The 17,853-nt window shown below is 44.0% G+C and overlaps 1 protein-coding gene across 4 annotated transcripts in view; it reads right to left on the bottom strand.

The window, feature by feature from the left end:
- Positions 1 to 17,853, bottom strand: part of LOC132404048 (uncharacterized) — a 267,886-nt gene that overhangs the window by 143,062 nt on the left and 106,971 nt on the right. For 2 of the 4 annotated variants that reach the window (XM_059988029.1, XM_059988027.1), the window contains exons 4-5: positions 14,625 to 17,477; positions 8,909 to 9,097 (exon numbers count right to left, since the gene is read on the bottom strand). In XM_059988029.1, coding sequence (XP_059844012.1) covers positions 8,909 to 9,097; positions 14,625 to 17,477 — 3,042 coding nt within the window. The remainder of the gene's footprint in view (positions 1 to 8,908; positions 9,098 to 14,624; positions 17,478 to 17,853) is intronic. The other 2 variants (XM_059988026.1, XM_059988028.1) reach the window with 1 other exon arrangement.

The raw sequence follows: 17,853 nt of genomic DNA, 5'->3' as shown, positions 1-17,853 counted from the left end.
GAAGCTGTTCTGTGATTTACACTCCTCAGGCATGGCAGCTCGAAGACGCCTAAAACAAAACTGAGAAACAGCACCTCAAGTTGTCTGTTACACACTTCGGAGTCTTCTGCATTCAATTCAAGGTTAAATGTCGTTTAGCTGTATTTGAATGCAGCCAACCCAGACAGATTCACTGCAGGGTCCAGGGGTGCACAAACGCATTGCCAACAATCACGCAACACAGCGCACACAAGATCACAATCTCACAATCATGCAATAAGAGAGTCCTGATACACTCCTCCCACGCCATGACACTGCACATACAACAACCCATAAAGAATATCAGTAAGATATAATGACACAGAAAAAGCAAGTGTATAGTCCAGACCCACCAGCCCGCTGATACCAACTGCTGAGCAGCTCCCTGGTTTCAGAAGGTCCGGCATCATCAGTACAGGGAGAGAGGAACTATCAACGTTTTAAACCTTGCATCAGAGATAAGATGTGACGCAGGGGTTCATCCCAAAACATTAGCCAATCCTCTCTGCAGATGCTGTTCCTCCAGCAGACCACTCTATGCTCCGGAATCCAGCAGTTGTAGTCTTGTGTCTCCACTGAATTCAACAAATTCAAAGTCGAGTTTGTTGCCACATGCACAAGTACAATGAACAGCTGAACTTGACGCAGCATCACAGGCATAAAGTCGAAAGACAAAGACCTTAAGATCACAAGTCGTAGGAGCAGAACTAGGCCATTCGGTCCATCGAGTCTGCTCTGCCATTCCATCATGGCTGACTTATTATCCTTCTCAACCCCATTCTCCTTCCTTCTCCCCGTAACCTCTGACACCCTGATTAACCAAGAACCTATCAACCTCTGCTTTAAATATACTCAATGGCTTGGCCTCCACAGTCATCCGAAGCAATGAATTCCACAAATTCACCACCCTCTGGCTAAAGGAATTCCTTCTGATCTCCTACAATTTCCTTTCTTCTGCCTTCCTCCTTTCTTAAAGAGCTGAATGACATCTGCAATTCTCCAGTCTTCCAAAACCATTCCAGAACCTAGAGATTACTGGATGATTATTAATAATGCTTCTACAACCACTTCAGCTACCTCTTTCAGTTCATCTGGTACCGGCGACTTATCTACCTTCAGACCTTTCATCTTCCAAAGCACCTTTTCCTTAGTAAGAGCAGTGACACTCACTTCTGCCCCCGGCACTCAAATTTCTGCTAACGTCTTCCACAGTGAAGACTTAAGTTCACCCAGCATTGCTTTGTCCCCATTACTGCCTCTCCAGTGTCATTTTCCAGTGGTCCAATATCCACTCTCACCTTTCTTTTACTCTTTATACATCTGAAAAAACTTCTGGTATCCTCCTTGATATTACTGGCTAGCTTACTCTCACAACTCATCTCTTTTTCCCCATATATTTGTTTCAGTTGCCTAATGTTGGTTTTTAGAAGCTTCCAAATCCTCTAACTTCCAACTAACTTTTGCTATATTAATCATAATTTTTTACACAATATTTACAAGAAATAATGCAATTAGATAAAAAAAAGTTCATTTTAGTGCAATGTGATCAAAGTGTCTCAAAACAGAATAGTTGAAGGGAAGTGCAGTCGCTGTTCTTGAACCTGCTGGTTCAGTTTAACTCACAATCATTGCTTTGGATTGTCTCTGTTAGTGATAACTTGACCATCACAATTTACATGTACTCCAGTATAGTTTATACTTCCTGTCCCTTCACCACTTCCTTTTACCATGAACTATTTTAATTTCGAACTATTTCAGCCTTCCAACCTGTCAAAGAGATCAGCCATCTCGACCTTTCCTCACCCCATCTTTCCACCCTCTTTATCTGCTTAAATACTGTGTGAAATCTAATGCAACACGTTAAGCTGTTCCTAAGGCCCACACTTGCCATTAGGCATGTTAAAAATTGCACATTTCCTTTTTTATACTATGAATGGTGTCCCCAAGTTACTCTCTGTTGTCCATTCTGACCACTCCTCCTCTAGGGAACAGAGGCTGGTGGGATGAAGCGGGGCGTGGGGTGCAGAAGGGAAATTCCAGACAGGAAATCTCCACCAGACTACTGTCAATCGGTGCATGATGCTTTCTTGGAAGGTGGCCCATACTGCAATCTTCCATAACATCATCCATGTCAGGAAACACGTTTAAAAACATGCTTTGTGTTTAATTAGTTACTTCTTTTTCACGTAAATTCAATTAAAGCAAATTTTATTCCATATCTCAAATTTAAGGGTCATGATTTATGGATCCTGCAAGGGGCAAATTACCTGAATGGCCATAACGCAGGGGTGACCAGCACCCTGCCATGTTTCCAAGGAGACAACGAAAGCACAACTGAACCAGTCCACCAATCCTTACGCTCGTTAGAATACCCAAGAGGAGAGGAACAGGCAAGCATGGATGGAGAGTAAAGAGGCTGAAGCAATGCAATGTTGCTTAGACTACACTTGGTACACTTCACTTCTGCCATCAGAAAGAAGGTACAGGAGCCTCAGGACTCACACCACCAGGCCCAGGAACAGTTACTAACCCCCAACCATCTGACTCCTGAACGAAAGGTGATAACTTCACTCACCCCATCATTGAAACATTCCCACAACCAATGGACTCACTTTCAAGGACTCTTCATCTCATGTTCTCGATATTTATTGTTTATTTATTTACTATTATTATTTATTTCTTCTTGTATTTGCACAGATTGCTGCTTTTTCCACACTGGTGGAATGCTCAAGTTGGCTCGGTCTTTCTGTTAATGGTTATTATTCTAAAGATTTGTGGAGTATACCTGCAAGAAAATGAACCTCAGGGCTGTATATGGTGGTGTGTATGTACTTTCATAATATATTTACTTTGAACTGTGTGGTGTTGCTACATTATAACAAGGATGCAGAAGGTCTGGAGAAGGTACAAGGTAAAAGAAAGAATGATACAGGAAAGGTTGAATAGTTTGGAGTTATTTTTGATAAATGAGAATCAACACATTAGGGAAACTGATTAATTAAATTTTCAAAAGGATGGGACAATCTTTCCACCTGTGAGATCAAAACTATAAACTATGTGTGTACAGAGTTCCATCTGTTACAATTGACATGATATACAGAAATTTGACTGCGCAAATTCCCCCATGCATTTTAATAACATTTATCAAGTTAGTGATAATAATAATAGTAACAATAAACTGTCTTGTGATGCTCATTAACGACTGAAAACAGTATCTATTAAAATCAGTTTAATTGCGGGTAGAGTTAGGATGATTGTTCATTGAAATGAATAACTATACCAAGGATACAAACACTGAATCAAAAATGGACGCTTCTGCCTTGGGAGAAATAAGCTATGAACAGATCTCAGAAATTACTCCAGAATAACCCGAGGACTGACTACATGTACAAAAAAGAGGCATTATAAAATCCAGTGAGAAATTCAGGAGAGATTACTTTGCCAAGAGAGATGATTAAATGTCCGAATCACGAGGACTAACAAACGAAAGTGATACAGGTCCATTTAAGGAAAGGTGAGATCAATCCAAGGAGAAATATCCTGTTGGAGGTTTGCATGGGAGGAAGGTCCCATGGAAGCAGCAGATGGAACTGGTCCAATTCTGTAAATTTTGCATAATTCTGTGCAAGTTCCAAGCACAGAAATTCACAAAACCTGAAGATCTTCAATATGTACAACTGAACGTTAACAAGAATCCTTGTCAACTTGCTCTCATTTCTCCCAGTTATGTATAAATTATATTTTGTTATCTCTAATACCTTAAAGGTTCCACCTGAGAACAAATACATTTATGAAGAAAAAATGTAATGTATGACATTCCAACCGTTTCCATCTCCACTCGCCACAGTCAGACATTTATCAGTGCAGATATCGCCGTCTCCACCTACCCAGGTTATCTGTGGTTTGTTGATTTGCAGTGACAACCAGTTGAGCTAAGTCACTGTGTATAATCTGCAACCCTCCTCTCAAATCACCTCTTCAGCCTCACCTTATGATCTCCAGACGTTCAATCCTCCAAGGTGGCTGGTATATTAATCATTCCCAGAATTAATTGCTCCACGTTGCATTTTCATCTGCTGAGTTCCCAAGTTCTGGAATATATTTCCTAAATCTCTGCCCTTTTTAGCTCCCTATTCTCCACTTTGTATTGTATTACTGGGCTGGCACGGTATCGCAGTGGCTAGTGTAATGCTATTAAAGAGCCAGGTTCAATTTCAGCTCTCTGTAAGGAGTTTGTATGTTCTACCCGTGACCACATGGTGTCTTCTGGGTGCTCCAGTTTCCTCCACATTTCAAAGACGTACGGGTGAGTAGGTTAGCTGGTGTAATTGGGAGGCAGTGGGCTTTTTGGGCCGGAAGGCTCTGTTACCATGCTATACCTTGAAATAAAATATTTGAATGTTTGTATAATGATACAGCTGCATGTTCAACTGTATTGTCTGCATTTCTGCAATGTCTTTCACTGCCTTATGATGTCCCCAAAACATAAAATATGTGAAAGAAAACACATCAGCCATCTCAAAACCCACAAAACCAAGTGGCTACAGAGAAGACAAGAGGACGTGAAAACAGAAACAGGAATTATGTCTCCTATTAAGACACTCCAAGATAAAGATGACCAGTTAAAATGTGGAGTTAAAGGTAAGAGAATGATATCAAAAGGGAAAGAAAAACATTGGGACGTGATAGAAGACGAGGGGAAACTACTTCACTCAGAGGGTGGTGTGAGTGTGGAACAAGCGCCAGTGAAAATGGTGGATGCGATTTTGATTTCAATGTTGAAGAGACGTTTGGACAGGTACATGGACCGGAGGGGTAGAGGGGGTACAGAGGGCTATGGTCAGGGTGCAGGTCAATGGGACTAGGCAGTTTAAATGATCCAGCACAGACTAGAGGGGTTGAAGGGCCTGTTTCTGTACTGTAGTTTCCAATGACTCAATGACTTAAAATTGCCAGACAACTGCACATCACATTCTAGCCTATCTGACAAACCAGGAAATGTGAATTTCTAGCTAACATTCTGATAGACAGGAAGTGCTATTTTGCTGATAAATGTCATGACAATTTCTTGCAGATTGATGGATGGTGCATTTAACATTAGAAAATGTCCCCGTTGGATTTTAATTGGACCAAAACTCAACCATACTAAGGAAAGACTCATTCAGAGAAAACTTTATAAACAGGAGACAGTTGAGGTCATTGACTCCACAGAAGCTGTACTAACTAATCCCACTGCCCAGTTCTTGGCCTAGAACCTAGGTTACAGATTGATTACGTTGGAGTGGTACAGTAGCACTGCAGTTAGCATAACACTATTACTGCACCAGCGACCCAAGATCAATTCTGCTGCTGTCTGTAAGGAGTTTGTACGTTCTCCCTGTGACCATGTGGGTTTCCTCCGGGTGCTCTAGTTTCCTCCCACAGCCCAAAGACGTGCAGTTAATAAGTTACCCGGATGTACTGGGCATTGTTAGCTGGTGGAGAAGGGCCTGTTACTATGCTGAATCTCTAAATAAATATGTAAATTATCTCATCATCTCCAAGGAGAAAGAGTTGGGAAGGTAGGAGTTTTATGGAGAGAACTTCAGAGCTCAGATCTGAAGATACAGGCATTGTTTGTAGGATAAAGGAAATTATGAGACTCCAAGATAATAGCTAGAGGACACAGTGTTGTGGCTATGGAGAAGCCTGTGAAGATACCTAAAGGACAGAGGATACATTTCAAGAATGTGCTCAAAAGTTCCCAGAAGATTTCCACTCAGTTATAGAATTCTTGACATGACCAATTAAAATGGGCCAGCATTCAGGATGGCATTGAGAACTTCAAATGGCCAGTGTAAATTGTACAAGGAGTACACCACCTGAGCCAGGGTCCCACGTCGGACACCTGAGGTCCCGCAGAACTGTGGTGGAAACAAGTCCTTGATCCCAGAGAACTGCCAGAAAAAAAAAACGAAAAGGATAAGAAGGACTGTGTCTAAGGAGGGATTTAAGTAGGCGGATAACTATTTATCTCATGTCCAGGGACAATAACTGTTTTGGCTTGACTCAACTATGCACCTTGTACTGAATGCTTTCTTCCAGCGAGTTGAAAACTACCCCAGCTGGATTGCCTTTTCATTTCATCCTGCCACCTGCTGGTAGAAATAGACTACAGCATGTAGAAAACTGGCTCAATTCTCCACCTCCAAGCATATCTTCATATTGGAGTAGGGTTACAGAAACGAGCACAAGTCAAAGTCTTCTGCATAGTGAAAGAAGAAGGAAAGAAAAATAAGCATCTTTTGAAATCAAATACAGCGAATTTAGGAAGAGGTGAAAGCATTCTCTAATGCATTTTATCAGGTCATTTTGTGGATACAGCAGAAATTTGGAATCAGAGTACATTTATCATCTATGATGGGCAGATCTCAAAATCTAGATCATAGATACCTCGATGTCCAGAATAACTCCACAACTTGTTTGAATAAATTTTTCTTGGGCTTCCAACTGGGTACAGGTATTGATTTTAACCAACGTTCTGATAAGAAACACTGCCATCTTCATCAGGGTTGATGCCTAGGCATGTCTAGTCCAGGGGTATTTATACCCCCATCACCTGTCCCTGGAAAGCAATCAATTCTTTTTCCCAAACCTGTTCGTTTGTTATATATGACATTGGTGATCATGGTCTCATTTCTACAGAAATGGCTTGCCATTGCCTGGAGCCAGTGGTCACAAAACCGGGGCTTGATATGCACCAGCTGCTCATACCACCACCCACCACCTTCTCCCATGGTTTCACCTGACCCTGATCAGTGGGAGTGGGCTAACCCGGTGCTACACCTTGCCCAAGGGTGATCTGCAGGTTAGCGTAGGGTAGCAGCACCAAACATCTGCTTTGGTAGAGACATATCTCCACCCGAAAATCCAACTCCCAAATTACCAAGCCCAAAACCCCCAAAATGGTTATGGACATACTAATTACGAGCAAGGGTAGGTTACCCAATGGACAGCCCACTCCGACATTCAGTAAAATCATGGCTGGTTTGATTTTAGTCTTGTCTCTATATTTTTCTCACTCAATAATCCTAAAAAAAGACGAAGTTTCCCACCCATATCAAACCAGCATCCAACTTTCATCTCTCCTCCATTAGCAAACGGATGACAATACATCACAGCCTGGTATGGAAACAACAATGCCCTTGCATGGAAAATCTTACAGAAGTAGTGGATATGGTCGTAAAGTCCTCCCCACCATTGAGCACATCACCACGTAACACTGTTGCAGGAAAGCAGCATCCATCATCAGGGATCCCCACCACCCAGGACGTGCTCTCTTCTCGCAGTTACCATCAGGAAGAAGGTACAGGAGCCTCAGAACTCACACCACCAGGTTCAGGAACACTTACTACCCCTCAACCATCAGGCTCTTGAACCAAAAGGGTTAACTTCACTTGCCCCATCACTGAAATGTCCCCATAACCTATGGATTCACTTCCAAGAATTCATCTCATGTTTTTATATTTATTGCTTATTCATTATTATTATTTCTTTCTTTTTGTATTTGCACAATGTCTTCTTCTGCGCACTGGCTGAACGCCCAAGTTGGGCAGTCTTCCACTGACTCTGTTATGGTTATTAACCTATAGGTTTATTGAGCATGCCCACAAGACAATGACTCTCAGGGATGTATATGATGACATATTGGTACTTTGATAGTAACTCTGAATACATTATTTGCACCAGCAACAACTCTGACAAAATACTCAGGTCAGCATCAAGTCCAGCTTCATTTATTTCAGACCAAAGTCCTCAAAGGGTTTGACCTTTTTGTTTTAGGGACTGCACATTAATGGGGATATCTGCAGACTCCATCCACTCTGGCGGGCACCGGTATCAAAATAACATTTTAACTCTTTAGTGACACCTGCTAAGTCAATCTTAAACATATTGTCTGCTCGATGACAGTCCTATATCAAATTTATTCTCCTCTCCTAAGGATACAAGTTCTTTTCTTGCTCTCAAACTGTGCAGTTCTGCTGATATTTGTCAGTACTTGGTATCTCATTCAGCTGTTAATAGCTGTAACAAGAGCATTATGGATGATGGTGAACTCAAGTGCAGGGTGAGGTCTAGAGTTAACTCAGACTCAAAATAAACAAGACAGTACAAGCCAAATCCAAAGGCAAAATCACAACCAACAGTACTGGAAATGGAACTCCTACAGTTGAGCACAGAGTGCTCAGCATGAGGCCTTTAAGTACAGACTTTCCATGAAGGAATGTGGCAGGCAATAATTGGCAGCTTGAGTCTTAAAAGGATAGCAATAGATAACCATACTCCAGGGAATTAGAATGCCAGAACTTCCGTCTGCCACTATCCAGTCAGGACCACAACAGAAGTAATAATGTTGGCAGAATACATCACCAGAGATACGTCCATATCAATCCCAATCCTGTCCCAAACCAACATCTGCACAGAAAGATTTCCACAATGATTTCACTGAGTACTACAGTTGGCTACACAGCACTAAGCCATTATTGATACCCGTTGCAAATCAGAAATGAACTACCCAGAGTTTAGTGGTAACACCTTTCGTGGTGGGTTTGCCCACAGCAGGAACCAAAACTCAATCACATAGAAGAGAGTGCATATTGCCCATGAAGCCAGCTCCTGGCTGGGATGGAATTTGTACCATAAACAGGCTTGCATATCAATAGCTGTACCAACTGCCTGCCATCAACAGCCACACTGATCACCTGATGTCAACAGCCGCATCAACTACCTGCATAACCACAACAGCACTGACAGATCGCCTGTTAACAGTGACACCCACAGCCTGTCTGTCCCATCCTCAGCAGCACCCACACAACAACCCATTTCCATCACAGAGACACCAGTATCACACCTCATTGTGAAATCCAGCTCTTACTGCTTTGTGGACTGGACATTTGCCCCGCTGCAGTTCGCGTCCGGAGTGGGTCTTCTCTTCATTTTGTTTCTTGCCCTTTACAGCCAGGTTAAGCATATCCCCAATCTTCTGCTTCGTGCTCTTGCGGAACTCCAAACTTGGCTCCTTTTGTACAGGTTGGGAATCCTATTGCATACAAAGCAAGGCAAGTGTTAACAGAAAATGACATTTATACTCTGCATTCTAAGTGAAATTTTGATGCATTAACAGTACGTACATCTCATATTGTTCAATGCAAATAGTTAGACAGATGCAGATGCCACTTATTACTTGGGTGCTCAGTAATTACTCCTCCCCAGCAACACACAAAAACGCTGGAGGAACTCAGCAGGTCAGGCAGCATCTATGGAAAAGAGTAGTTAGCTGAGGGTTCAGGCCGAGACCCTCCTTCAGGACTGGAATGGAATGGGGGGGGGGGGTAAAAGCCAGAATAAAAAGGTGGGGGGAGGGGAAGGAGGATAGCTGGAAGGTGAGAGGTGAAGCCAGGTGGGTGGGAAAGGTCAAAAGAAGAACATAAGAAATAGGAGCAGGAGTCGGCCATCTGGCCTGTCGAGCCTGCTCCACCATTCAATAGGATCGTGACTGATCTGGCCATGGACTCAGCTCCGGCTGCCTGCTTTTTCTCCATAACCCTGAATTCCCCTACTAAGCAAAAAAATAGGGCCTTTCAACACTCAAAGGCTTGATAAGTTGGAATCTGATAAGAGGGGAGAGTGGACCCAGGGGCAGGTGATAGGTGGGTGAGGAGAGGCCAGAGTGGGGAATTGGGGGGGGGAGGAGGAGGGGAAGGGAATTTCTTTTTTAACGGAAGATGAAATCGATATTCACCATCAAACCCGCAGACAAAGGTGGTGCCGCAGTGGTCTGGCAGACGGACCTCTACCTCACTGAGGCCAAACGGCAGCTCTGACACCTCCTTGTACTTACTCCTGGAACAGGACCCCACCAAAAACATCAATCCGCTGTCTCCTGCACCATCTCTACCCTCATCAACTCCTAACACCTTCCTCCCTCAGCCAAAAAACTCATAATTCCCACACCCTGCACAGCTCGGTTTTACCTCCTCCCCCAGATCCACAAGCCTGACTGTCCCGGCAGACCCATAGTTTCAGCCTGCTCCTGCCCCACCGAACTTGTGTTTGCCTACCTGGACTCCATTTTGTCACCATAGTTCAGTCCCTCCCCACCTACATCCAGGATGCATCCCATGCCCTTCACCTCTTCAATAACTTCCAATTCCCTGGCCCCGACTGCTTCATTTTTACCATGGATGTTCAATCCTTATACACCTCCATCCCACATCAAGAAGGCCTCAAAGCCCTCCGCTACTTTTTGGATTACAGACCCCACCAGTTCCCCAGCACCACCTCACTCCTCCGGCTGGCGGAGCTTGTTCTAACTCTCAATAACTTCTCCTTTGGCTCTTCACACTTTCTCCAGATCACGGGCGTAGCCATGGGCACTCGCATGGGCCCCAGTTATGCCTGCCTCTTTGTGGGTTATGTGGAACAGTCTATGCTCCAAATTGATACTGGCACCACTCCCCAACTTTTCCTTCGCTACATCGATGACTACATTGGTGCTGCTTCCTGCACCCATGCTGGGCTCGTCAATTTCATCGACTTTGCCTCTAACTTTCACCCAGCCCTCAAATTCACTTGGTTCATCTGGGACACTTTTCTCCTCTTTCTCGATCTCTCAGTCTCCATCTCTGGAGACAGACTGTCCACTGACATCTTCTATAAACCCACTGACTCCCATAACTATCTTGACTATATCTCTTCCCACCCTGCCCAATGCAAAAATGCCATTCCCTATTCCCAGTTCCTTGGTCTCCACCACATCTGCTCCCAGGATGAGGCTTTCCGTTCCAGGACTTCTCAAATGTCCTCTCTCTTTCAGGATCGTGGTTTCCCTTCTGGAGTCATCAAAGATGCCCTCACTCGCATCTCCTCCACTTCCCACACTTCAGCCCTTAAGCCATCCTCCCGTCACAACAGGGACAGGGTTCCCCTTGTCCTCACATATCACCCCACCAGCCTCCGGATCCAGCATATTTTCCTCTGCAACTTCCGCCACCTTCAACGGGACCCCACCACCCAGCACATCTTTCCCTCCCTGCCCCTCTCAGCTTTCCGCAGGGATCGTTCCCTTCACGACTACCTGGTCCACACGTCCCTCCTCACAGAACTCCCACCTGGCACTTATCCCTGCAAGCGCAAATGCTACACCTGTCCCCACACCTCCCCACTTACTACCATTCCGGGCCCCAGACAGTCCTTCCAGGTGAGGTAACACTTCACCTGCGAGTCTGCTGGAGTCGTCTATTGCATCCGGTGCTCCCGGTGTAGCCTCCTCTACATCGGTGAGACCCGACACAGATTGGGGGACTGCTTCGTCGAGCACCTCCGCTCCGTCCGTCACAATAGACAGGATCTCCCGGTTTCCACCCACTTCAACTCTGCCTCTCATTCTGCTTCTTTATCTCTACAGTTCTTTCATGCTTATCTCCTCCCCCTCCCCCTTTATCTCTCCTCTGATTGGTTTTCCACCTGGCGCGTCTAGGCCCTAGCCCCTCCCCTACCTCTATTACTGGGCTTCGGCCCTCTCTTACCCCACATTCCTGACGAATGTTGGCTACTCTTTTCTCACGGATGCTGCCTGACCTGCTGAGTTCTTCCGGCGTTGTGTATGTATTCATCAATATTCATGCTGTCAGGATGGAGGCTACCCAGATGGAATATAAGGTGTTGCTCCTCCACCCTGAGGATGACCTCATCTTGGCACAAGACGTGTCCTCATTAACAAGGTTAGACCCAGGGGTGGGGGACACAGAGTGTGTACATATTAAAGAACTTCATTTCCCAGTGGGCAATGCGGGTGGTTCACCCGGAACCAGAAGAGAAGTTGGTAAGTTGGTTGCACACGCTCGTGTCGAGCTGCAAGTCACTAACAGTAAAAGAAAAGTGTGCTAGCATTTTACCACGCTGTTTGTATTTAATATGAACAAACATACCAAGACCCTCCGGCAATGCAGCAATATTCAAAACTGTGCAATTGTAGTGTTTAAATAAATTAGTCCATCCAAATCTTCGTCGCTGGGAAGACACAGAATTTAAGATAAGACTGCTAGGTATGTATAAAAGATATCCCCGTACCCTCTGATGATGCAGGAGATGACAGTGGTGTCTGCTGGAGGCCGAAGATGGTCTGACCCAGGGTTGGAGAATGACGTTTGTGCATTTGGGAGGAACAGGGGTTTTGCTGTTGTTTGTTGTGTTCTGCAGAGGGTTGGGCATGTTATGGGTTCCAGACCACGAGGCCACACTTGCAGGCTGCCCCCATCACATCATTGGGTTATTAATGTTTGTTATTAGTGCGAATGATGCGTTTCACTGTAAGTTTCAATGCACATGTGATAAATAAATGAATCTTAACCTGAATCTGAATCTGGTTGTAAGCAAACCATCCCTTTTAATCGGGCACCAGAAGATACACTTGTATGTCTACAATGCGTTCTCGAGCATTAAAACTCCATGGCAAACAGATTTCTGAATGACTTGGCAATGTTATTCCCACCCCTGGCAATCTGTTCCGCATTCTGGCCTCTTAACTCTTCTCACCTGTCTATCACCTCCCTCTGGGTCCCCTCTTCCTTCCCTTTCTCCTATGGTCCACTCTCCTCTCCTAGAGATTCCCCCTTCTGCAACCCTTGACCTTTTGCACCCACATGGCTATCCTCCTTCCCCTCCCCCCCACGGTTTTATTCTGCCATCTTGCCCCTTTCTCCTTTGTCCTGAAGAAGGGTCTCGGCTGAAACCAGCCTGGAAATCTCACAAAATCCAGAGCAGAACCGTAATTAAACTAACTTGGTAGAAAGTGATGAGAAAGGAAAATTAAAAATTTGAGTTACTTTGCAATATGATAAGATTTTGGTGAAGCTGCACTTCAAGTACTGTGTATATTTTTGGTCACCCTGCTACAGGAAAGATGTTATTAAATTAGAAAGGGTGAAGAGATAATTTACCTGGAAGATGTTTGCATTTGGTATCCTGAGCTACAAGGAGAGGTTATGTGGACTAAGACTTTGTTGCCTAGAACGTAGCAGATTGAAGCATAAAATAATCATAAGGTCCATAGATAGGTGAAGGTCATTATCATCATTATGTGCCATGTCATATGACATGGGTGATCACGGTCTCATAACCATGATTGTTCCTGGCAAATTTTTGTACAGATGTACTTTGGCATCGCCTTCTTCTGGGCAGTGCCTTTACAAGACAGGTGACTCCAGCCATTATCAATACCTTTCAGAGATTGTCTGCCTGGTGTCAGTGGTCGCATAACCAGGACTTGTGACATGCACACCAGTTGTTCATACGATCATCCACCACTTGCTCCCATGGCTTCATGTGACCCTGATCAGGGGGCTAAGCAGGCGCTACACCTTGCCCAGGGGTGACCTGCAGGCCAACAAAGGGAAGGAGCACCTTACACCTCCTTTGGTAGAGTTGTATCGCCACCCACCACCCAAGGGGAAGGTACATAGCCTTCCCAGAGATGGTTTAAGATCATAGGTAAGAGATTTAAAAGGGACATCGGGGGGCAGCTTCTTAATGCAAACTGTAGGGTTTTTCAGTAACGCGCTGCCAGAACTACTGATTGAGGCAGGCACACTAGCAACAGTTAAAAATGATCTTGAACAGGGGTTCCCAACCTGGGGTCCACTGACCTCTTGGCTAATGGTATGGCTCATTAGCATAAAGGAGGCTGAGAACCCCTGAACTAGATAAATATGTGGACAGCAGAGGCTCAGAGGACTATGGGCAGACGGCTTGCTGAACAACATGTTTGGTACAGATAAGATGGACCAAAGGGACTATGACAAGGAAGAGAAGGAAGAACATTAAGGGGAAAAGGAGAAGGAAGGGAGGGAGAAACAGATAGTGGGGAAAGAGGTGAAGTGAGGGAGAAATGGAAGAATGAGAAGGAAGTAGGAGGAGGGGAGGGGCAGGGGGGAAAACGTCCACGAACAGCCCAAGCTCAATGTTCTTCGATTCAGGCTCATGTGCAGAAACACCACATTGGAATGAAAGGGATTCTTTATACATCAGAGAACCTCACACCAGAACTGTAGCATAGACTAAATTTGGAAACCTCAGGGAAGATAAATAAACCAGGCTTTTTGTGGGGAATCTAGTTCTCAATGTAAAAATACTCAAAACGTATAGATTTGTCAACCTTTGAGATGTTTTAAATTTATAGCACATACAGTGATTACAGTAAATGGCTAAATTTCATAATCAGCAAAGGTCAATTTAATATGGTCTTCCCCTAATAAAATGTTAATATTCTGGTTTCTGTTAGTTTTAGATTTGTTAGTTTTTTTTGTACAGGGGATTGTTGGTTTTTGGAGTTTTATTTGTTTTTTTTGTGCAAGGGAGGGGGTTGTTTGATGCTTTTCTTTGAATGACCTCCATGGTTTTCTTAGTTTGGTGGCTGTCTGGAGAAGATGAATCTCAGGGTTGTACACAGTACACATACTTGGAAAGTAACTGACACTTTGAACCAATCAATGATTTAAAATAATAATATTTTCTGCCTACTTTGCCCGACTGATTATTAATCCAGGAGTGTTTGCTAACGGACTTACCATTTTATCCTCCACTGTTGACGGTAATCTGCGCTTTGAAATCTCTAAGCCACGGTGTTGAACTCTGTCAGGTGAGTTGCTCCTTCTTCCTTCATAACGCTTGTAGTCTGCTGATGTACCTTGCAGGTTTATCATAAGCCCATCAAACGCTTTTTGTGTCTCCTTGTGAACTTCGATAGGTCTTGACTTTTTAACCTCTGAAACAGAACGATGCGGCTCTTTGGGATGGCCTCTGGATATTCGAGGAGAACTTTGGCCAGGGTGTTCTCCGCGGTGTTTTGTCCTGCTTTCCACTGTCAAGTGCTGCTCGTCGTCTACTGACATCTCTAAGTACTTTTCCTTCTCCAACACATGTGAAGAACCATAAACAGGGCTCCATGAGCTGTCCATGTCATCCAAGAAGCTGGCTTTACTCCTCAGGTAATGACCTTCCAGCGTCTGGTTTGAACTGTCCATCGCTGCAGAAATTACAAAACTCGCCTCATCACTCCAGTCCTTTTTGCGACTTGGCACCGGTTCCCATTGATCATCCTTTCTAGATTTCCATTTGTCCCTGCCAGCATCAGTCATTTGCCCACCTACAAGCAGATCAGCCTGTTGCAAGTCACTGTACCCTGGAGAGGCTGGAGATGGTTGGCTTTTCCTTTTCTCATGTTTGTGCCGTCTAATTATACTGGCTATTGTGCTGGTATCACCATCCATTTCTTTGCTTCCTTCACACTCTGACTTCTGGTGGGTTGAAGAAACATTCTTCCTCACCTCTTCATACTCACAGTAAGCGGAGTAAGGTCTGCTTTTCTTCTTTTCTGTGAGACTTCTTTTCAAGTCAGTGTACATGTCATCATGAACATCCCTTTTCAATTCGGCATCACGATGTTTCTTGTTTTGATCATTTCGCCAAGAAGTCTTCACTCCTTCAGAAAAAGGTGATGAGGTATTTTCAGTTTTTGTACTCAGAGACCTGCCACTGGTCAGCTTTGAACCAGACCTCTTTTGGAGAAGATCCATTGGCCTTGATGTTTCTTTTGAATAGTCGGCCATCAGAGCATCTAGGTCAAGGATGTTATGATGCAAACCCTTTTTATTATGCTTATCAGAAGTAACTTTTCTTCTGCCTGAGGGGGAAGACATTCCAAGGTCTTGATCAGTGAATTTTGTCAACTTTGGTGTTCTGTGTTCTTCATAATCTTCTTGAAGAGTTTTGGAATGATGGCTATCCTTTTTATCATGGTAACAGAAACTTTTTGACTCCTCATCAACTTTTATTTCTGAATTTTCTTTTCTGTATTCTAACATCAAAACATCAATATCCAATACACTAAGGCTTTTGCGCGGCAAACTGCCCCTCGTCTTTTTTGATTTCTCAATATCTGCTGTTTTCGACCGTCTCACAGGCAGTGTTACAAGGGGTTCCTCTGACACATTATCCGTTCCACTTGTCTGGGGACTGCAAAGAAACTCTTCAGACAGCAAAGTTGACTTTTGTTTCTCTGGAGTGGAGATCTTTGGATAACCTTTGGAGAACTCCTCAAAGAAGCTCTCTGACTTTCTACTGGCTGAAACATGTTTTTGGTAGGTAGCCTCTATTGAAAAATCAGTCACTTGATCAGCTGCAGAGTTGGCTCCTGTCGAAAAATTATTGCTTTTCTCATTCCTTCTTGCTCTTGGAATGGCCTTCCGACAGATTTCCAAAGTTGTGTCATCTTGAAACCAACGTTTAGTTTCTTTTCCTGCCTCAGTATCATCCCTGTTCTCTGGCAGCTTTAATCCAGTAGAGGGCAGCATTTCCCGCGTGGCTGAAACATCGTATGTTCTCTCAAAATACCTAGAGCTACTCTTTGAAGTAGCTGTGTCTGGGTTACTGAACGAGCTATGCCGTGTTACTCTCAGCAGCTTCTTTCCAATTATACCTGTTTCCAGCATTGCCGAGTTTGCCATCTTTTCATGAGATTGCTGAATCGCAACAGCCTTAGGCACCTCAGCTCCTTTGATTTCAGAATGTGGTGCAGATGAGGGCAACTCTGATAAAGAGCTGACATCAGCAGGACGTGGCCGATTCCAGCGCCTCCTGAAATTGCTGACCTTTTCTTCAGGTTTTGTTTGGTCAGCCACAATGTACGACTTTCTCACGTTCTGTTTCTCAACCTTGTCTTCAGATGTTGCAGGGAGAGAGGAGCTAACTACTTTTTCACTTACTTCTTGCAGGGTATCAATTTTATCATTGCTTGTATACAATAGAAAACTGGAAACATTTTGTTCAGTAATCTTTGAGGAGGAACACCCAGGGTCAGATTGTTTCTCTTTTTCAAAGCACGCTTTTTCTTTCCCCTCCAAAGAGTTGGCTTCCAGCTGCAGAGATTTTGTTTTCTTCACCTCTTGTTCACTGTGCACGATGTCGACTGTTGTTTTCATTGCTGTGTAACTCTTCGACCTGGATCCTGAAGCTTTTCCTGGTCTTCTCTCTTTATCAAAGAAGGAATTCAGTGAATTGGAGGAACTGTCCGTCTTAACAGACTCTGGTTCCTGAAGGTGTTGCATCTCTTTTTCAATTATAAACATTTTTAGAGATTTTGTGTCAGAGTCTAGCCGTTCAGAGTCACTTTTTATTCCATCTGAACTTTGGGAGATAGTTTCGCTCATTGAGGAAACTCCATCAGCTGCATTGGTTGTACTTATTTGGCCCTTTGTCTCCCTCATCCTGACAAAACTATTTCGTCTGCTGATTTTCTCAGAGCTGGATTTCTCGTCTGCGATCCCTTTTTCCAAACCTTTGCTCACTTTCTTCAACGACTTACGCCGGCTCCAACTAAATTCGGTGTCAGTCTCCATCAAGTGTGATTGGTCCTTCTCTGCCTGAAATACAGATAAAGAAGCAAAAATCGATCAAGAGGAAAAGTGAATGATGCCGTCTGGTGCTTTCCAACAGGCAATCGATAAGATTACACAGTACAGGTGTTTGAGAGCTGAAGAAATTGGAAGCAACCTTTTAGTTTAGACAATAAAGTGCTGAGGAAGAAAGAGATGTGCACTGTCTTGTTAAGGAAGAGACAGAGCCTCTCAGATTGGTATTTATTTCCGGCATTTAGTTACATAAACGCACTGATGAAGGATCAGCAAATAATGTGAATACCTACTGCCCTTTATGCCGTTGACAATGAAGGTCCTCCATCTCTGGCGTTCATCATGTCAGTAGCTTCCTCTCGGTCCTCACTACTGTCAGTTACACAGG

Source organism: Hypanus sabinus, chromosome 13 (genome assembly GCF_030144855.1).
Source record: "Hypanus sabinus isolate sHypSab1 chromosome 13, sHypSab1.hap1, whole genome shotgun sequence".
Classification (NCBI taxonomy): Eukaryota; Metazoa; Chordata; class Chondrichthyes; order Myliobatiformes; family Dasyatidae; genus Hypanus; species Hypanus sabinus.
This window is presented reverse-complemented; position numbering and strand designations above follow the sequence as displayed.